The sequence below is a fragment of the Mandrillus leucophaeus genome, unplaced genomic scaffold (genome assembly GCF_000951045.1).
Source record: "Mandrillus leucophaeus isolate KB7577 unplaced genomic scaffold, Mleu.le_1.0 Scaffold405, whole genome shotgun sequence".
Taxonomy (NCBI): domain Eukaryota; kingdom Metazoa; phylum Chordata; class Mammalia; order Primates; family Cercopithecidae; genus Mandrillus; species Mandrillus leucophaeus.
The window spans coordinates 86,335-105,796 of NW_012104310.1; the positions used below are offsets into that span (position 1 = coordinate 86,335).

A 19,462-nucleotide genomic window follows, 5' to 3' on the forward strand; every position below is an offset into this window, starting at 1 on the left:
ACTAAAACTATTCTGTGTGCTTTCATTTCAAAGAAAAAAAACTAAAAACAGTGAGCCTTAATTTCCTCTTAAACATTAACATGATAGGATTAAAGAAGAGGCTTAGATAACTTTCTTTGAGGATCATATATTTTGCAAAGAGAAGAAAGGTTTGGCTGAAAACTTAGAAAAGATCATATGAACTCGAGTTTAAATGCTTATTTTTTGACCCTTTCTGTTTTTCTGTATATTTCTATATTTGTTCATATGTTTGGCATTTGTGGAGCACATATCAAGTGGACTTGATACTATGCTAGACAATAGTCATAGAGCACAATGCAGAATAAAATTGATGTTTCAAGGAACTTGTGTTCTTAAGGTGGGAGAAAGATACCAAACAACTGATTATAAAAGTAACAGAAATTATGATATATGTGTAATACATAAATGAAATCATAGGATGACATAACCATAGAGTTTTGACCCAGCCTTCCTTGAGGAAATATTAACTGAACTAAACCCTAAAAGTGAAATTAACCAGGAGGCTGGAGAGAAGAGTTTTCTTGGCAGAGTTGTGGCATATGAGTGACCCGAGCAGAAGGAAGGTCCCAGGACTTTTTAATAATAAACCTGGAATATGCAAAAAGTTCTCTTGTCAGTCACTATGTCAGATCTAGAAGCAGGCTAAGAATGGAATATTTAAATAATGGGAGGTAAAAGGAGAAAAAACTACAGAAAATAGTAGAGAAATGAGAAGGACATTTCTCCAAAATGCTTCTTTCAAAGGGCATGCCATACCTGGAGATGTATCTCCCTCTGACCTAGTCTATATTGCTCAGGCTGGACTGCAGTGGCACAATCAGCTCCCTGCAACTTCCACCTCCTGGGTTCAAGAAATTCTAATGCCTCAGCCACCTGAGTAATTAGGACTACAGGCATGTGCCACCACATTCCAACTAATTTTTGTACTTTTAGTAGAGAAGGGATTTCATCATGTTGCCCAGGGTGGTCTCGAACTCCTGAGCTCAACAGATCTGCCCACCTCTGCCTCTCAAAGTGCTGGGATTATGGGCATGAGCCACCATGCCCGGCCAAGCCTACACTTTCTAAAATGCAATAAGATAAAAGTTACATATCATCAAGAGACAGAACATTCACTCATTTTTTCCTACTCCCACACCTCTTCATACCATCAAATTCCGTTACTGATATTGCATTTAGACCTTGCTTGAAGATTGGAATCCTCATCCTTCCTGGGCAGGAGCTGGCTTAGCTGGTTGATTGGTAAGGGCAGGCATGATAAAATGTGTACCCATGAACAGACAGGTAAGCCCCTAGGGAGTGTCTGTACCATTGCTTCAGCAAAAACAGTTTGTCTGATCTTCCTGAGGAGAGCAAAGATCACCTGGTGGCCATCAAGCAGATTGTGCAGAAGCAAAACTCTTTTATCAGAGGAATTTGGAAGTAAGTAGACTTCCCTATTATCTAAAGCAGGTATCTGGTTGCAGGCTTCTTTCCCAAACATTTGTAACTAACTAGAATTTCTATATATCTCCAGGATACATGTGAATCAAAACTCATTGTGCAACCCTTGCTGACATTAAGGCACCAAAATGTCTACAAATGTAATCATTTATCATGACCTAAGTGGCTGATATGATCTAAATTACCCTTAGGTTCCTCCTTTAAGGACCATAAATACTCCTAAGGAAAAATCCACTGCTGCACACTCAGTCCTCTTAGTGAGGTGCCCACTGCACTCTTCTGGAGAATTCTTTCTATCTAATATAACTTTTCTTTTTAAATCTATACTATCATCCGTAAATTCTTTTTGCCAACTCTTGAGTTGACCACTTCCCAATGCCAGGGTTCTGACACCTTGCCCAGCATTACCTATCATGGGAGAGACTGTGGGCCAATGGTCCTTTTATTGTATAATTACATTTCATTTCCAGCTACAGAGATATTCAATTATTATTTTATTCTTTGTAATTTGGTAAGAGAGAACCTCAGGCAGCAAGTACTTTGAATGTTATTTAATTTTTGTTGCTGCGTAACCTTGGATATCTTACAAGAAATAATGTCATAACCTCGGTTAGCTTACTTTGCTCAAAACAATGTTAAAACTTTATTAACACCTTCTATTTTGTTAAAAAAGAAAAATTGTTATATAGCAAGGCCAAGAGATTCAGCCTCATGCGAAGATTCTGCCAGGATCTCCTAAAGCAACTTCTCTTTGTTTCTTTTATTTCACTACTTTTTGTTTTTCAAACAGGTCTTTAAGATGAATTCTTTACCATTAGTGCCCTTAGTTAATAAATAAAGGTAACAACTCTGAGTGAGGAGTCAATCTGTCATAATCTTTCCCTTATGAGACTGTAGACGCATTTGTATGATAAAAGCCACGCAAAATCATAAATTGCTCCTAGGTTTAGAAAGCTTGGAAAAAGCCAGGAGAGGTGGCTCACACCTGTAATCTCAGCACTTTGGGAAGCCCAGGAGGGTGGATCACATACGATCGGGAGTTCGAGACCAGCCTAGCCAATATGGTAAAACCCCGTCTCTATTAAAAATACAAAAATTAGTTGGGCATGGTGGTGCATGCCTGTCATTCCAGCTACTCAGAAGTGTGAGGCAGGAGAGTTGCTTGAACCTGGAAGGTGGAGGTTGCAGTGAGTCCAGATCACGCCACTGCACTCCAGCCTGGGCAACAGAGATAGACTGTAAAAAAAAAAAAAAAAAAAATAGAAAGAAAGAAAGAAAGAAAGAGAGAAAGGAAAAGAAAAAAGCTTGGAAAAAGGTTTATTTGTTGAATGTTAAATCCTTAGCACAACATAGTCTCTGTTCTTTCAGTTTATCTTCTATTGAACTCTTCAATAATCAGAGCAAATAAGCTACTATTTGAAAGCAACCATTCCTAGATATATAGCCATTATATTCTGAATAATGTAAAATAAGTCAAATATGTCAGTATATGGAGTTATAGAACAGTCAAGTGGCTTTTATTCAACATGGTATTGGAAGTCCTAGCCAGGGCAATTAGACAAGAGAAAGAAATAAAGGGCATCCAAACTGCAAAGGAAGAAGTCAAATTGTTCTTGTTTGCTGATGACATGATCTCATATTTAGAAAAACCTAAATAGTCTTCCAAAAAAAGGTTAGAGTTGATAAATTCAGTAAAGTGTAGAATACAAAATCAACATACAAAAATCAGTAGCATTTCTATATGCCAGCAATGAACAATCTAAAAAAGATATCAAGAAGGCAATCCCATCTATAACAGCTACAAGAAACAAATACCTAGGAATATACTTAACCAAAAAAGTGAAGGATCTCTACAATGAAAACTATAAAATACTAATGAAAGAAGATGAAAAAAACACACAAAAAAGGAAATATATTGCATGTTCATGAATTGGAAAAATAATATTGTTAAATTGTTCATACTACCCAAAATGATCTACAAATGCACTCTCTGTTAAAATACCAATGACATTCTTCATAGAAAAAAAAAATCCTAAAATTCATATACAATTACATAAGACTCCACATAGTCAAAGCTATCCTAAGTAAAATGAGCAAAGCAAAAAGAACACATGGAAGCGTCACATTACCTGACTTCAAAAAATACTACAAAGCTATAGTAACAAAAAGTGCATGGTACTGGCATAAAAACAGACACATAGACCAATGGAACTGAATAGAGAACCCAGAAATAAGTTTTTGTATTTACAGTTAATTTATTTTCAACAAAGATGCCAAGAACATACACTATGGGAAGGATGATCACTTCAATAAATGGTGTTGGAAAACTCGATAACCATATGCAGAATAATGAAATTAGACCCCTATCTCTCACTGTATATGAAAATCAAATTAAAATGAATCATAGACTTACATATAAGACCTGAAACTATGAAACTACAACCAGAAAACATTGGTAAAATACTTCAGGACATTGGTTTGATACAGATTTTTTAGTAAGACCTCAAATGCACAGGCAACCATAGCAAAAATGGACAAATAGGACTATATCAAGTTGGAAAGCTCTGTACAACACAAAACAAACACTAAACAAAGCGAAGAGAAAACCTACAGAATGGAAGAAAATATTTGGAAACTGTCCATCCAACAAGGGAAGATATAAGGGATTCAAATGATTGAATAGCAAAAAAATAAAATAAAATAAAATAAAAATCAAATTATCTGATTGAAAATTGGCAAAAGATCTGAATAGATATTTCTCAAAGAAGAGATAAAAATGGACAACAGACATATGAAAAATACTCAACATCACTAATTATTAGGGAAATACAAATCAAAACCACAATGAGATATCACCTCATCCCAGTTAAAAAGGCTATTATCAAAAAGACAATAAGAATGTTGATAAAGGGGCAATGCTTATACACTGTTGTTGGGAATGTAGATCAGCCACTATGGAAAACAATATGGAGGTTCCTCAAAAAACTTAAACTAGAACTAACACATGATCCAATAATCCCACTGCGGTGTATATATCCAAAACAAAGAAAATCAGTATATCAAAAGAGATATCTGTGCTTTCATGTTTATTACAGCACTAGTTACAATAGCCAAGATTTGGAATCAACTGTGCATCAATGGATGAACGGATAAAGAAAATGTGGCATATATACACAATGAAATATTATTCAGCCACAAAAAAAGAAGGAAAGTTGTCATTTGCCACAACATGGATGGAGCTGGAGGATATCAAGCAAACTAAGCCATGCAGAGAAAGAGAAATATCACATGTTTTAACTTATATGTGGGAGCTAAAAAAATTAATCTCATGAAGGTAGTGAATAGAACGATGGTTACAAGAGGCTGGGAAGTGTAGTCAGGAACATGGGATGAAGAGGGAATGGTTAATGGGTACAAAAACACCGTTAGGTGGAATTAATAAGTTCCAGCCTTTGATACCACAACAGGTTTACTATAGCTAACAATAGTTTATAGCATTTTTCAAAATAGCTAGAAAAGAATATTTAGAATGTTCCCAACAAAAAGAAATGATGAATGAGGTGATAAATATCGTAATTACTCAGATTCAATCATTACTCATGTATGCTTGCATCCAAATATCATAGGTACCTCATAAATATGCACAACTATTATGTATCTATAAATGATTAATTAAAAATAATCAATTGGCTTTTTCTAAAATTTCTATTACAGATATCTGTATGGCAACATGTATTCTTTTCTGCCTATTACAAGATTAATATGCAACCAAAAAAAATCTGCCTCTAAATTGTGGGGCTTTCGTGTTTTTGATAAAGTTTAAAGGAATCAGAATTGCAGGAATATATGCTCTACGAATAAATATGTCACCATCTCATATTCTTTATCTAGAGAGTGGAAGAAATAAATGGGTATGCACAGATATTTCAGCACTCACTTGTGATCTATAAAGGGCTAAGATAAAGATGTATAATACATGGTTCCTGCTCTCAACAATTTTATGTTCTTAGAATACAAAAAGGAAATGATATATTATATTTTAGAACAATACTTACACATTCTACCACTTTAAACGTGTTTTATTAGATGAAACATATAGCAATAATTTGTAACAAAACAACTCAGTTTGAGAATCTTTACCAGAGAGATAGTTTGCATAGATGAAACAGTCATCTGAATTTTAGCTGTAAACTGAAAATAAAATCCTAAGCACTCCCACATACGGAGCAGACCCCCTTTTGGCCAACAGAAACCCTCCCCACCAAAAAACCTTAAAACCTGAATTCCTGGCCATAAAAGGAAGGGAAGTCAGATATACTTCTGACTTTTTGGAATATAGAACAACTGACAGGGATTCATGTTAAAATAGAGATTATGAAACTGACAAAACAGACTCTTTGTGGCAATAAGACACCAAACTATAACAAGATCTAAGGTAATGCAAAGCAAGAATTAGGCCATTAATCTTGCTACATCGCATCCTTATGTTAATTTAAAACGTTTCCTTATGTCCAGCTTGGGCAACATGGCAAGACCTTGACTCTACTAAAAATACAAAAAAATAGCCAGGCATGGTGGTACATATCTGTTGTCCCAACTACTCAAGAGGGCTGAATGTGGGAGGATTGCTTGAGGCGTGGAGGATGCTGTGAGCTGAGATCACGCTGCTGCACTCCAGCCTGGGTGACAGAGCAAGACCCTGTCTCAATAAATAAATAAATAAATAAATAAAATAAACTTTTTTATGTGGACTCCAAGTTTTAGACAGAGCCTTACTCCTTTAACCAAGTGCAAATTAAAGAATCTCTGAACTCATCCATAATCTATAAGCCCCCAGCTTCAAGATATCCCAGCTTTTTGAGCTGAACCAATGTATGCCTTCCATGTATTGATTTATATTTTTGACTGCACTTCCTGGCTCCCTAAAATGTATAAAACCAAACTATAATCTGACTGCCTTGGGACCACTTTCTCAAGACTTCTCTGGTTTGTGTTTTCCCCGGGCCTCAGTTGCTCACATTGGTTCAGAGTAAACCTCTGTAAAATGTTTTACAGAGTTTGGTTTTTCTGGTAACAAAGCAAAAGAGATAGGCCTTGACATCAAGTTTGATTTTAGTGGTAAAGTATTAGAAATGATTCAGAGGTCTCTGGCTTGTACAGTTAGGTGCATGGTGGTATCAGTCACAAATAAAGTGAAAATTGGAAGAAAAGCAGTTGTGAAGGAAGACTACAGTTTTTATTAAACAAGCACCCTTGAGACACCAAAGACGACGCATGTAGGCGCCAGTTAGGGTAGGAGGCCTTCCGAGTCTTATCTGTTGGATCTGGTGTGGATTGGGTAGAAATGTGCTGGGCTGCAGTTTAATTGGCAGGGGAGAGAGAAGGGGAGGGAATACCAAGTGGGATTCTCCTGCTCTGTCCCCAGGAGAGGCAGGTAAACTGCTTTCATTGATGGTCAGCACCAGTAAGGCAGGAAGGAATCTCTTTGGGTGAAGGGGAGTTTCAGAGACTTCCTTTAAATACTCTACTTAGAACCCTCAAGGTATTTGCCATTCTTGGGGAACCCCGAGTCAGGGCAAATTGAAACAAAGTTCTTCTGATTCCTACTGCTCCTCCAGTTCCTGCCCTTCCCCATCATTAACTCCCAACAATGTACAATGTACACAGATTGTATTTATGTAGATGTGGCCTCAGGAAATCAAAATGTCCTAGAATGCAGGTAATTTAAAGTCTTACCAAATAATCTTCTGTCCAGTTTTTCCACATGGATTCTATAATCTATTCAAGGAGGTGGGGGAAGAGCATTCTTTTCTTTATTTTTGTACCTCATTAGTAAGTCCTAACCATACTCTTCCTTAGATTGCTTTTCCAACTCAGTCTTGTTCTCACATTTTTAGAAAGGACAACGGGATCTTTAAATTCTCTCGGTTTGTGTTGGGAAAGGACCCAAATTAGTGTGCTTCCTCATTGACAGTCAGAGTAGCCTTCAAGCAATATATCTAGGGAAGGCATTTACACCTCCTCCCCCTCCTCTTTTTCAGTTTGGCATACTCTAGCTTGCATTGTGCTCTCCCTGTAACGATGAGAGAAAATAACACACACTATTCACTCTCCTTTGTCTGCAAAGTCTGGCATTTCAGTGGTTTTCTTTAAGGGGGTCCTCATTTGTGACCAGCTTTGCCATTAACGGAAATCAATCTGAATGCCCCATTGTGCATCTTCTTTCTTTCCTTGCACTCTGAGATTGCCTTTGCCAAGTTTTTTCTCACTGAACTTGAAAGACCTTCTCTCATTTTCCCGTTCCCTGCCTCCAGCCCCATTGAATCCCTGCAGAGCTTTCTCAGGCATAAGGGCTGTAGTGTGAGGATTGGGAGGAACTCGACCTACTCCGCTAACCCAGTGGCCTGAGCCAATCACAAAGAGGATTGGAGCTTCACTCCGAGCGCTCCTTCCCTTCTCCTCCCTCTGTGACAGCCTCTTGGAGAGAGGGACACTGGAGGGGTGTGTTTGCAATTTAAATCATTGGATTTTTGCCCACCCTCTTTCCAAATAAGAAGGCAGGAGCTGCTTGCTGATGTGTAAAGGGTCTTCTGAGCTGCAGTGGCAATTAGACCAGAAGATCCTCGCTCCTGTCTCTAAAGAGGGGAGAGGGCAAGGATGGTGGAGGCTTTCTGTGCTACCTGGAAGCTGACCGACAGTCAGAACTTTGATGAGTACATGAAGGCTCTAGGTAGGTAACAATAAGAACGGCTGTTCTCTTCTTATCGTGCTGCTTTAGATACTTGCAGATTCCATTTTTCACTCATCAGGTCAGCAAGAGGCAAAGACAGATCACGTTGTCCTGATCAGATGCTAGGCTATGCATTTTCCACTGAATGGATTTTTAATGTGGCACTTGTTTGCCTTCTTACCCAGGGCCAAAAACACAGAGCATCTGCTATTCTGTGGAGAAAGTGAAGCTTCTCTGACTTTTTTGGTTTTCTTCTGCATGCACTTATAATCACAGTAGTGTTTTACATGATTAATGGCTAATCATGTTCTAATGAAACTTACACTTTAGAACCTGGGTTCCATAATCAGAAAGCAGATTCTTGCTTTGTGAGTTATTTTGAAAGTTGCTGCAGACTGTACTGTTCCCTTTGCTATTTTAGGCGTGGGCTTTGCCACTAGGCAGGTGGGAAATGTGACCAAACCAACAGTAATTATCAGTCAGGAAGGAGACAAAGTGGTCATCAGGACTCTCAGCACATTTAAGAACACGGAGATTAGTTTCCACCTGGGAGAAGAGTTTGATGAAACCACTGCAGATGATAGAAACTGTAAGGTGAGAAACTGCTTCTTCTCCAGAGTGGGGATGGGGAGGGGGGAATAAAGATAAAGATTCCCAATGCATGCTTTTTTTTTTTTTTTTTAAGATGTTGGAAAGTGTAGAATATTTTCAATATTTCAATCCAAGGAGAAATACACCATAGTTTAGTGTGCATATGTTATATTTTGAACAATGGGTACTTGCTATAGCATAAATCTCAATTGTATTTGTCTCTTACCATATATTGTTCACATTTTATATCAAGCTTGTATTTCAGAAAACATTTAATAACGTTTGTTTGAAAGAGAGAGTGCAGTTTGTTTAATTCCCCAGGTTGCCTCAGATTGACTAAATGGGCAGTTTGCCTCATTCTAAGGCTTTCTTTAGAAGGACGACTAGCTACAAAGCACTAGTTTAGGATTTTTGTTTTTAATATATTAAATTTTTGTATTTAGATGTGTATTTTTAATCAAATTATGAATTATTCAAATTTACATAATAATCTAGAAGTAATAGAGATAATAATAGGATAATTAATTGATTATGATTTATTCAATTACACAATTCTTTCAAAAATCACATCATTTGTCTTCCGTATCAGAAATCTGAATTGTATTTATTGCTATGTTTTGCATTTCATTGTTGGTCTCAGTCTGTTGTTAGCCTGGATGGAGACAAACTTGTTCATGTACAGAAATGGGATGGCAAAGAAACAAATTTTGTAAGAGAAATTAAGGATGGCAAGATGGTTATGGTAAGTAATGACAATTCTCCATTCTTCCTTGTTTTTTACTCCTCTCCCCATACCTCTCACCTCCTTCCCTCTTCCTTCCTCCCCCTTCCATTCTTCCTCCTTCCTTCCTTCTTTAATAATACATTACTGGCAAGGTTCTTTAACTATATATAAAACAGGGGAAATAAAAAGATCCTAGTTAATTGTCTTCTTCAGCTCAACATTTTTGATTGCAGAAAAAGAGAACATTTCATGTGTAGTTAAAAAAATAAAAGTTGCCATTGATTTGCCTAAAACTGTGTCAAAAGATTTTTTTGTAGGATAACTATGGATGTCTCTCAAATAAAATTTAAAGCCCATAATCACTGAAATATATAAAGATAATTGCTATTATAAGAGAATCTCAGACAGATGACTTTATGGCTCCTGTAATAAGAGATCTGTAGCTTATATTTTAATTTATAAAGTTACAAAAGTTCAGTGCAGATACTTTAGAATATAACAGAAAAGTATAAAAAATGTTAAAATCTCATCAGAGATAACCTTTTTTTTTTTTTTTTTGAAATGAGGTCTTGCTCTGTCACCCAGACTGGAGTGTAGGGGTGCAATCTCGGCTCACTGCAACCTCCATTTCATGGGCTCCAGCAATTCAACAACTTCAATCTCCTGAGTAGCTGGGACTACAAGTGCAAGCCACCAACGCCAGGCTATTTTTAAAATATTTTTATAGAGACGGGGTTTCGCCATGTTGCCCAAGCTGGTCTACAACTCTTGAGCTCAAAGTGATGCTCCTGCTTCCTGCCTCGGCCTCCCAAAGTGCTGGAATTACAGGCCTGCGCCAAGGCTCCTGACTCCCGTAGAGAACCATTTTGTAGTTACTTCTTTCCAGTTTTTTCTTGAATACATAAAATGCCTTTTAAACACATCTATTTAATACTAGGTGGCCATTAAAAATATTTTTTTCAATCACCCTCTTCTAACTTACTAGGAATTATCTGTAAAAGAGGATGTATTAGTGTCCTAAGGCTGCCACAACAAAGTACCACAAACTTGGTGACTTAAAACAACAAAAGTGAATTTTCTTAGTTCTGAAGTCTAGATCCCTGAAATCAAGGCGACCCTAGTGCCACTGTCCTTCTGCAGGTCCCCTCCCTTGCTTCTTCCTACTTCCTGGGTGGCTCCTGGCAATCCTTGAGGTTGTTGGGCTTACAGTTGTATCACTCTGATCCATTTCTGACTCCATCTTTACAAGACTTTTTCCCTATATGTTTTTGTCCTAAATTGATCAAACATAAAATAATTAACAAATAATTTCTCTAATGAAGGAGTAGTATCACAAACGAGAAGAAATATTATGCCTTGACCAAGCCCTCCTCAGACACTTTTTGTGTGACCTGCAAGGGTATATTGATGATACTGACATAGGTGGTTAGGCTCATTCAATTTTAGAGGAGGGTGTGAGAATGCTTTACACGGTCCTTGTAAGATGACAGCAGAGAAAGTTTTGTTGTTTAAGACTGGGGACTCATGTTTCCTTCTCCATTTGACTACTGCAATGAGCACTGTTCTACACTGAGATATTCATGCTTCTGTGGAGATGGAGGTGGGGAGCAGAGGGACAGTTTTCCTTTCATGTTAAAGGACATTTGCTCACATTCTTTGGCAACAATCGACAAAAGAAAGGACTCATTTCTAAAAGATTCGCTCTGAAGTTCTCCTTTATGCTTTTACCTCCATTTTTTTTCTTGAACACAGAAAAGTAGATAGCTCAACCGTGGCATGCATGACTATGATCAGGCAAGATTGAGTTCAAAAAGGAAGATTAAAGCAATAGACTACAAGGATACACTATACTCCTGAACATCCCATCAATACATGAAAACAATGAGCACTAAAACCCCCTAAGTTCTGTAAAGTGGCTTTATAGCAACTCTTCAAGTTAGATTTGACATTAGAGTAATGGAGCTGATGTTCCACATCCTATCCAGCTACCTACCTGGGTTCACATAGGGTAAGCCATGACAACCAAAGCAAGAAGAACATTTGTACCTTTACATTTTCCTCTTCAGTTTGGAACAAGTCATTCCAAATACCATCAGCTCAAATGATTGGATTTTCTAATGACTGTTCAAAATTTATCTAGGTTATGAATTGAAAACTGTTATGTAAACCTATTATACAACTCATTCACTTTTAAAGCAGATAGCTGAGAAAAGAATATAGACACTCCATTTCCCACACTTAATCTGCTCAATTACCCTGATAATTTAAGGCTAAAGAAATTCTTTTGACCTGAATCTAAATTGCTAATCTCAGTTTTTGCTTCATTCTCATTTCAGAGACATAAACTATATATCAATATAGCATCTCTTTTCAAGATGTAAAATGCTTATGCAGCATTTAATGTTTGTAAATGTCATTCTTTCGCATGATACTTAGATTACATATATGATGATCTTTAAAATTCAGTGACTGATGTTCCTGTATAAAAAGATTTGATTATCTTTTGAACCTTGCAGACCCTTACTTTTGGTGATGTGGTTGCTGTTCGCCACTATGAGAAGGCATAAAAAAGTTCCTGGTCTGGGCTTGGAAGAGCTCTTCAGTTTTTCTCTTTCCTCAAGTCTCCATGCTATCCTATTACAGCACGGCTGATCATTAATTAGAAGGCTATCCTTGGTGTGGAAGTGCAGAATCATGATTTAAAAGCTTGTTACTCCAAGCAACTAGCCCAATTTTAATCTGAAAATTTATCATGTTTTATAATTTGAATTAAAGTTTTGTCCCTCCCCTTTTTTTTACAAACAACTGAATATATTTTATAATTTCTTTTGGAATGTAAATCAAATTTGAATAAAAATCTTACATGTGAAATTTTGTTGTTGTTTTTAATATCATTAATCTGGCTAAGAACTCTATATTAAGACAATTTTAAGTAAAATAGTCACTCTTACAGCATAAAGTAAGGCTGAAAAAGGTAGCACTTTGTTTAAAATATTAATTTAAAAAATAAACAAAAGCCTTAGAAAATACGAAAATGCCACAGTTTTGGTTGAACCTTCCATGAAGAATCTGTGATAGTTAAATTCATTTGGCCAGGACCCAGAGATGCCTTGTACAGTGGGTTGGGCTATGGAAGTGGTGTCTTTTTTCTTTTCTTTTCTTTTTTTGAGATGAAGTTTCACTCTTGTCGCCCAAGCTGGAGTACAGTAGCGCCATCTCGGCTCACTGCAACCTCTGCCTCCTGGGTTCAAGCAATTCTCCTGCCTCAGCCTCCTGAGTAGCTGGGATTACAGGTGCCTGCCAGCACATATGACCAATTTTTGTATATTTAGTAGAGACGGGGTTTCACCATGTTGACCGGGCTGGTCTTGAACTTCTGACCTCAGGTGATCCACCCACCTTGGCCTCCCCAAGTGCTGGGATTACAGGCATGAGCCACTGCGCCCGGTGGAAGTGGTGTCTTTAGAAGAAACAGTTTGAAGAAACAAAATGATGTATATCAAAATGTCTTATTAAAAGGTAAATATAATAAAAATATCATGTAATCAAAATTTCTTATTGAAAGGCAATAGAGAAAGGGAGTGAATTTTATCCTGGATTATAAAAAATGTTTCTCCAGACAACCAAACTGAGTTGGATAAAGTCAGTGAGAGTGCAAATGCAGTGTTGTGCATAAAGACACTGAAAATTTCAGGGTTGGGGGAGTAGGGCAGGATGAAGAAAGGGAAGGTGATTGAGTTGACCAAACCAAATTAAATACCTGTTTGTATCTGGCTAGGGTCTGAATTTGTGAAATACAAACAAACAAATATTATTACATATTTCATCATTTACGAAATACTTTTTATACATTTTCTCAACTGTACAATGTTTAGGAAGAAGGCAGGTATTATTTATTTTTACTTTACCAGTAAGGAAATTGAAGGTTAGATTTGCATGTCCAAGTTCTCATTAATTTTATAAATTAATTCAAAGTTCAATTAACTGGCCGGGCATGGTGACTCACACTTGTAATCCTAGCACCAGCACTTTGGGAGGCCGAGGAAGGTGGATCACGTGAGGCCAGGAGTTCAAGACCAGCCTGGCCAACATGGTGAAACCCTGTCTCTACTAAAAATATAAAAATTAGCCAGGTGTGATGGTGCATTTCTGTAATCCCAGCTACTCACGAGGCTGAGTTACAAGAATCGCTTGGGCTGGGTGGTGGAGGTTGCAGTGACCCAAGACTGTGTCACTGCACTATGGCCTGGGTGACAGACAAAGACTCTGTCTCAAAAGAAAAAAAAAAAAAGTTCAATTAGCTTACAGCTATAAGTATGAGAAAATTTTCTTTTTTTTTTTTTGCCTAAGAGATGGGGTCTTGCTTAGTTGCCCAATCTAGTCTCAAACTTCTGGGCTCAAGCAATCCTCCTACTTCAGCCTCCTGAATAGCTAGGACTACTGGCACACACCAGTGCACTCAGTTTACCTGTCTTTAAAAGCATGAAACAGAACATGAACAGGGTGTTGGCTCCAACTGTTCCGACAGCCACCGACTCTGCTTCTGGTGGAGGGGCTGCTTAACTTGGGATTTCAGCCTACGCTATACCAGAAGCTCAGATTCTGGCCTCTCTATTATTAAAGATACAAAGCCAAAGACAGAGATTTATCTTTAGTTCATTATAATGAAGCCAAATAACACTGGCACCAGTTTCCATAACAGCTGTCTCACAGAGTGAGGAATGAAAAGGTTTTTGGGTGGCCTAAATGGGAAACAAAGATGCAATGGTCTGAAAGATCAAGGGTTGCAGTGGTAGAACAAATGCATTTTAAGGGGGAATATAATTAACATGTTTGCTTCCTAAATTTTTCTGGGTAGTCGCAAATCATTTTTCTTCAAACCAAATTCTATTTCACACTGTCAATCTGTCAATGCACTAACTTTTCTGGTTTGCCGTCTTTGTTTTGTTCCTTAACATAGTTAAGAAACATAATTAAAGGAAAGGAAAAACGACCAAGACCAAAGGCAATTTGACCAACAGGCCCTGGAAGAACATTTCTGAAATGATACAAAGGTCTCAATGATACAAACTAAACTAAGCTAAGGTTGTTTTGTGAAGCTTCTGCCCTTCTTTCATGTGATTTCCCTCACCCAGATACACACACTCAAAATGACATGTATGTACACCTGGAACATGGAGACCTACAAATATATGCCCATGGTTGAGATATACCTGTAGAGATATTGGGGCACTGTAGTTTTTTGCTTCTTAGTGAGTATTAACAAAAAAAAAAAAAAGAAAGAAAGTGGAGTGAGTAGAAAGAAGGATGGTGTTTCTACTCACTAATTTTAATATACTGTACTTTTTAGGATTGCAAGTATTTCTTAAGTTTCAAAATGTGTATGCCTTGTTTTATGCTTACTGAGAAACTATTTCGCAACCAGTTACTTCCAGTAAAGAATATTGAAATTGGAAAAAAAGGAGTGAAAAGAGCTATTTTTATAATTTATCCTTTTCCTAGCTTTCAAATGTTTGGACTAAAAACTCCTCTAAGTCGTTTTGTTAATCCTTACAGTTGTTTTCTCTCGCCAGCTCACCATTTTTTTCTGGCTCCATTTTCTCCCATACTCTAGAGGTTGTGAACTGAGAAACTCCAAGGACCATCTTGTCCACCACTGGAATGCACTCCGGTTCCTGCAAACTTTGGAATCATCCAAAAGCTGAATCAGCCCAAAAGGACTTGGGCTGCCCTGGCAGGACTTGAAACCGTAAACCGAAAGTACCTGAGACAGGTCTCAATCAATTTAGAAAGTTTACTTTGCCAGGGTTAAGGATGGGCCAGTGACACAGCCCCAGGAGGTCCTGACATGTGCCCAAGGTGGTCAGGGTACAGCTTGCTTTCATACATTTTAGGGAGACATAATACAGCAATCAGTACGTGTAAGGTTTTACATTGGTTAGATCTAGAAGGGCAGGGCAACTTGAAGCTGGGCGGGGGGTGGGTGTTTCCAGATCACAGGGAGATTTAAACATGTCCTGATTGTCAATTGGTTGATTGAAAAAGTTATTATCAATAGAAAGGCTGTCTGGGTTATAAGAGGTTGTGAGACCTAGATTTTATCACCCAGATGAAGCCGTCAGGTAGCAGGCTTTAGAGAAACAGACCTTAAATGTGTCTTGTCAGACTTAAGGTTTGTGTTGATGTTAATTAGGTATGTCCAACCTCCCAGCCCCCTTTTTATGGCCTGAACCAGTCTTTCACGTTAAATTTTAGGGTGCCCTGGCTGGGGAGAGAGTCCATTCAGATGGTCGCCCATTCAGATGGTTATGAGGGGCCTTCAAATTTTATTTTTGGTTTACAAAACAGAAAATGGAAGCACCTTGCTTCCCACTTCAAAATCCCTTTCATGAGACATGCTCCCATTAAGTTACATGGGATAGAAAACAAAGCTTTCTATGATAAAGAAATACACTCTACAACATCTTTTTTGAGGTTAGTAATTATGGAAAGCATTTTCTTCTGTAAAGGAATTCCACGCCCTATAAATTTAAATTATTAGCTTGTCATCTCCAAGCGATCAGCGTTCTCATAAATGGTGAGAAGGAACATAGAACACAGAATCCAGCAGTTTCGGGATTATTCATCATCTTTGCTTACTCCTTTGTACACTTCTTTGCCAGAAGTATATTCAAAAAAGTTCCTTGGAAGCATCAAATCAACCACCTCTACTTTTGATTTCCATGCATCTCTAGAATGCATAAAGTATGATTTTCAGACATGTTCTAATTCTAAGACCCTTCTCTTCCCGGCAGTTTAAAAAACAAAACAAAACAAAAAAAACAAAAGGGGTATCTTTGAGCATTGCTTTTCAAACCTCACAATCACTTTAACATGACTTGAAATGCTTGTGAAAACACAAACTGCTGGGCTCCAGCAAGTTGCTGAATCAACAGATCTAGGGTGGTGCCTGGGAATTTGCATTTCTAACTAGAGTTCCCAGGTGGTGCTGATGTTCCCAGTCCAGAGATAACAATTCCAGATCCACTGCGGTATCCAGAACTTTTGCTGATTTCCTGTAAATCATGATACTTCAGGGCTCTCTCTGCATCACCTCTACTGAGGAGCCCTCCCTGTTAAAGCTGGGGTAGGTTGGCCAAAGAAGGGAACCAGGATCGTTGAGCTTTCAGCACCCCAGCATTTTTTTTAGTGACTGAAATAATGAAAATTCTGATCAGGCTCCTGCTTGTTTGCACATTTTAACCACTAGCTTTTTGCCCAATATTCTCCTTGTTTCCATAATATAATTATAAACTGTTGATATACTGCTTCCTCGTCAAGAACAAAGAGGTAACTTCAGGGTCACAAAAATGTTTGCAGAAGGGATGAATACCTCGAAGGGCTTTGCAACCAGCTGCGGATACCTGGACGTCTAATTGCTCAAGGTATTATCTGAGACTGAAGAAACAGACTTTTCCCCTGGATTATTTGAAACTCCCCCTCTCTTATTCTCCAGCAGTATAAAAACTCCCCACTTTTTCCTTTTTACAGACGAATTTGAGCGATCTTGCTCTCCCTCCTTCTGGCTTTCATCAAATTGAATGTCTTTCTCTATCCCCAAGCACCAGTGTGTCAGTATTTGACATCAACTGCACCACTGATACACGAGCCTGAATTTGAGCTTCTACAAGAACATTCCTTCCTAGGCCAAACACCGACGCTAAGAAATACGAGAACAGATCATCGCTAAACAGCAGCTGAAGGCCAGGCGAACTGACTCGCTGCGGAATTTGTCTTTGCACGTGATCAGTCGGGCGTCTATACCCGCAGCCGTCTTCTGACTCCTCCTCACCCTCAGGCCTGACGGTCCGAGTGGAGCTGCGGGACAGCCCGAGCCTCCGGGTCAGCCCCGCGGTCCTCCATGGCGCTGCTGCACGCGCTTGTCTGCTGCCTGCTGACTGCTTGGCACTGCCTCTCCGGCCTCGGGCTGCCCGTGGCGCCTGCAGGCAGCAGGAATCCTCCTCCGGCTGTAGGTGAGTTGTCCGCTACCCTTCTCTTCCCAGCCAGAGCCGAGAGCGGGGAGCGACGGCGCCTGCGCACAGCCGGAGAAAGTGGGGAAGGCAGCTGCCCCCGGCAGAGGCTCGGGCTAGCCGGGGCCCTGACGCATCCGGCGTTCCCTACGGCTGCTAGGCGCGGGGAAGGCGACCAAGGGACTAGAGCGTTAGGGCGTCCAGCCGGAAGACCGGGGCTGGGCGGGGGGAGATGCCTCCAAGGGCGCGTGGGCCGGATTTCAACAGCCTGGCTTTTGTTTACATCCTGCATCTCAGTTGGTTTGCTCCTTGGGGAAGGAAGGAAAAGCTCCGGGACTCAAGGGAAGAGGAAGCTGGGAGTCCGATGTCCAGCACTGCAAGAGGCCCCGAATCAGTCCGGAATGGAGGGGGACTGTAGTTTCCCCCTCAGCTCAGGGATGTAAATTTCAGCGTGACTCAGACTATCTTATGTCTTGCTCGACTGAGATCGGTGGCTTTTTGTGCCGCTCACCCAGCTAGAGCGCGAAAGCACCCTCGGTGTAGACTCGCCCCTTAGTCAACCGTGGAACTCACGGGGACTTCATTTCACCTGGATGTCCACCTGCGGCCGGGACCCATTTTATTCACTCCCAACACTTAACACAGTGCCTGTTACAGTAGTGATTCTCTAAGTGTGGCCCTGGACCGGTGGCAGCACCCGCCGCACCTGAGCTTGTTAGCATTGCAAATTTCTAGCCCATCCCAGACCTACTGAATCTGAACCGCCGACGTTGGGGTTCCACAGTAGCTGTTTAACCCTCCGCATGATTCCTTCCACTCGGCTAAGTTTGAGACTCACTGGTCCAGAATAGATACATTTTGATGGGAGATTGTACAATGCCATCTGAGCCTCCAGTTTCAAAAATCAAGGTGCTCACACCTCCTCAACTCCCTTTAAAAATAATTGCACTGTTGGAGGAAAAACAAAATTAGAGAAGTGGAGTTCTGTTTTCTTTGGGGGGAGAGTTGTCGCTGAGACTCGGTGGCAGCAACTAGTGCTGAAACCTCTCTCTTTGCTCCCTCTGTGCTTTCTCAGGACTTGGGAGCGCTGTAGGGCAAATATCTTCTCTTTGAAGGCCAAGTCCTCATGACTCAGCTGTCAGGAGGTCTGAAGCAAAAATTGTAAATCTGGTTTCCCAACTGTGGCAAATGTCAGTCATTACAAGAAATTTCCCCAAAATGTTTATGTATACTGGTTTCTGCTTTTATTACAGCTTAGCTTGTGTTACTTTAATTATGTGACCGGTTAGGGTTTTGAAATAAAATGTCTCCGGTTGCTCGAGGCCACACAATGGCAAATTCACCTGTGTTTTAAGGAGGCCTCAAGGAGCGCTTTCTGGGGACTATGTGAGTCTTCACACCTCCGTTTTGGATGGGAAGCTGCAAGGTTGAATCCCCACATACTGAAGGGGAAGGAAGAGGGATTACTGGAGTTCAAAGGTCTGAAGTGTGACTGGAATCACTGGAGTTCAAAGGTCTGAAGTATTCACTCAGCAGTTTCACAATTCTCCTTGTTTGTAGTATTTTGCATATTTTCCACTTGATGTGACAACTCCCCAGACGCCTCCTCTCAGCCCCAAATGCTCAGACTTCCTTTCAACACCCTGTCTGGCTACGGCTTGCTTGTTACGTGTTTTTGCTTTTAAGTTCCCAGTCTTAGCTTTCTGCCCTCTCAAGTCCTGGTGGTCGGAGGACAAAAGTCCTAGGAAGCTTCACATGCGTGTTTTTGGCTACAGTTCTTTAGATTTAGTAGGCTGGGACTGGCTTGATTGGTACTGTTAAAGCAAACTAAATACGGCCTGAGAAGGACTCCTTACTTCTATATTTGAATCCTTGTGAATGAACTGTAACCTAGCTTAATAGTCAGATGAGACTGAAAACCTAACTTAAGAGTATTCACTGGTA

General features: G+C 39.5%; 2 protein-coding genes across 4 annotated transcripts in view; both read left to right on the forward strand.

The window, feature by feature from the left end:
- Window positions 1-7,800: 7,800 nt before the first annotated feature.
- FABP7 (fatty acid binding protein 7, brain) lies at window positions 7,801-12,380 on the forward strand. Of its 2 annotated transcripts, XM_011992155.1 has the most exons (4): window positions 7,801-8,194; window positions 8,616-8,788; window positions 9,426-9,527; window positions 12,026-12,380. In XM_011992155.1, exons 1-4 carry the CDS (start codon window positions 8,122-8,124, stop codon window positions 12,074-12,076), a joined length of 399 nt encoding a protein of 132 aa, XP_011847545.1. In that variant the 5' UTR covers window positions 7,801-8,121; the 3' UTR covers window positions 12,077-12,380. The 2 variants fall into 2 exon arrangements, with proteins under 2 accessions (XP_011847545.1, XP_011847544.1); XM_011992154.1 differs by lacking the exon at window positions 12,026-12,380 and having other exon boundaries at window positions 7,876-8,194; window positions 9,426-11,204.
- A 4,148-nt stretch (window positions 12,381-16,528) lies between these two features.
- The window catches only part of SMPDL3A (sphingomyelin phosphodiesterase, acid-like 3A), a 22,833-nt gene continuing 19,899 nt past the window's right edge, over window positions 16,529-19,462 (forward strand). For both annotated transcript variants that reach the window (XM_011992156.1, XM_011992157.1), the window contains exon 1: window positions 16,529-17,521. In XM_011992156.1, the coding sequence (XP_011847546.1) occupies window positions 17,410-17,521 (112 nt within the window). In that variant the 5' untranslated portion in view covers window positions 16,529-17,409. The remainder of the gene's footprint in view (window positions 17,522-19,462) is intronic.

Coding starts and splice junctions, on each gene's coding strand:
- FABP7 (XM_011992154.1), top strand. CDS start 8,122: ATGGTGGAGGCTTTCTGTGCTACCTGGAAGCTGACCGACAGTCAGAAC. Junction 8,195..8,615: donor TGAGTACATGAAGGCTCTAG/GTAGGTAACAAT, acceptor TTGCTATTTTAG/GCGTGGGCTTTGCCACTAGG. Junction 8,789..9,425: donor CAGATGATAGAAACTGTAAG/GTGAGAAACTGC, acceptor TGTTGGTCTCAG/TCTGTTGTTAGCCTGGATGG.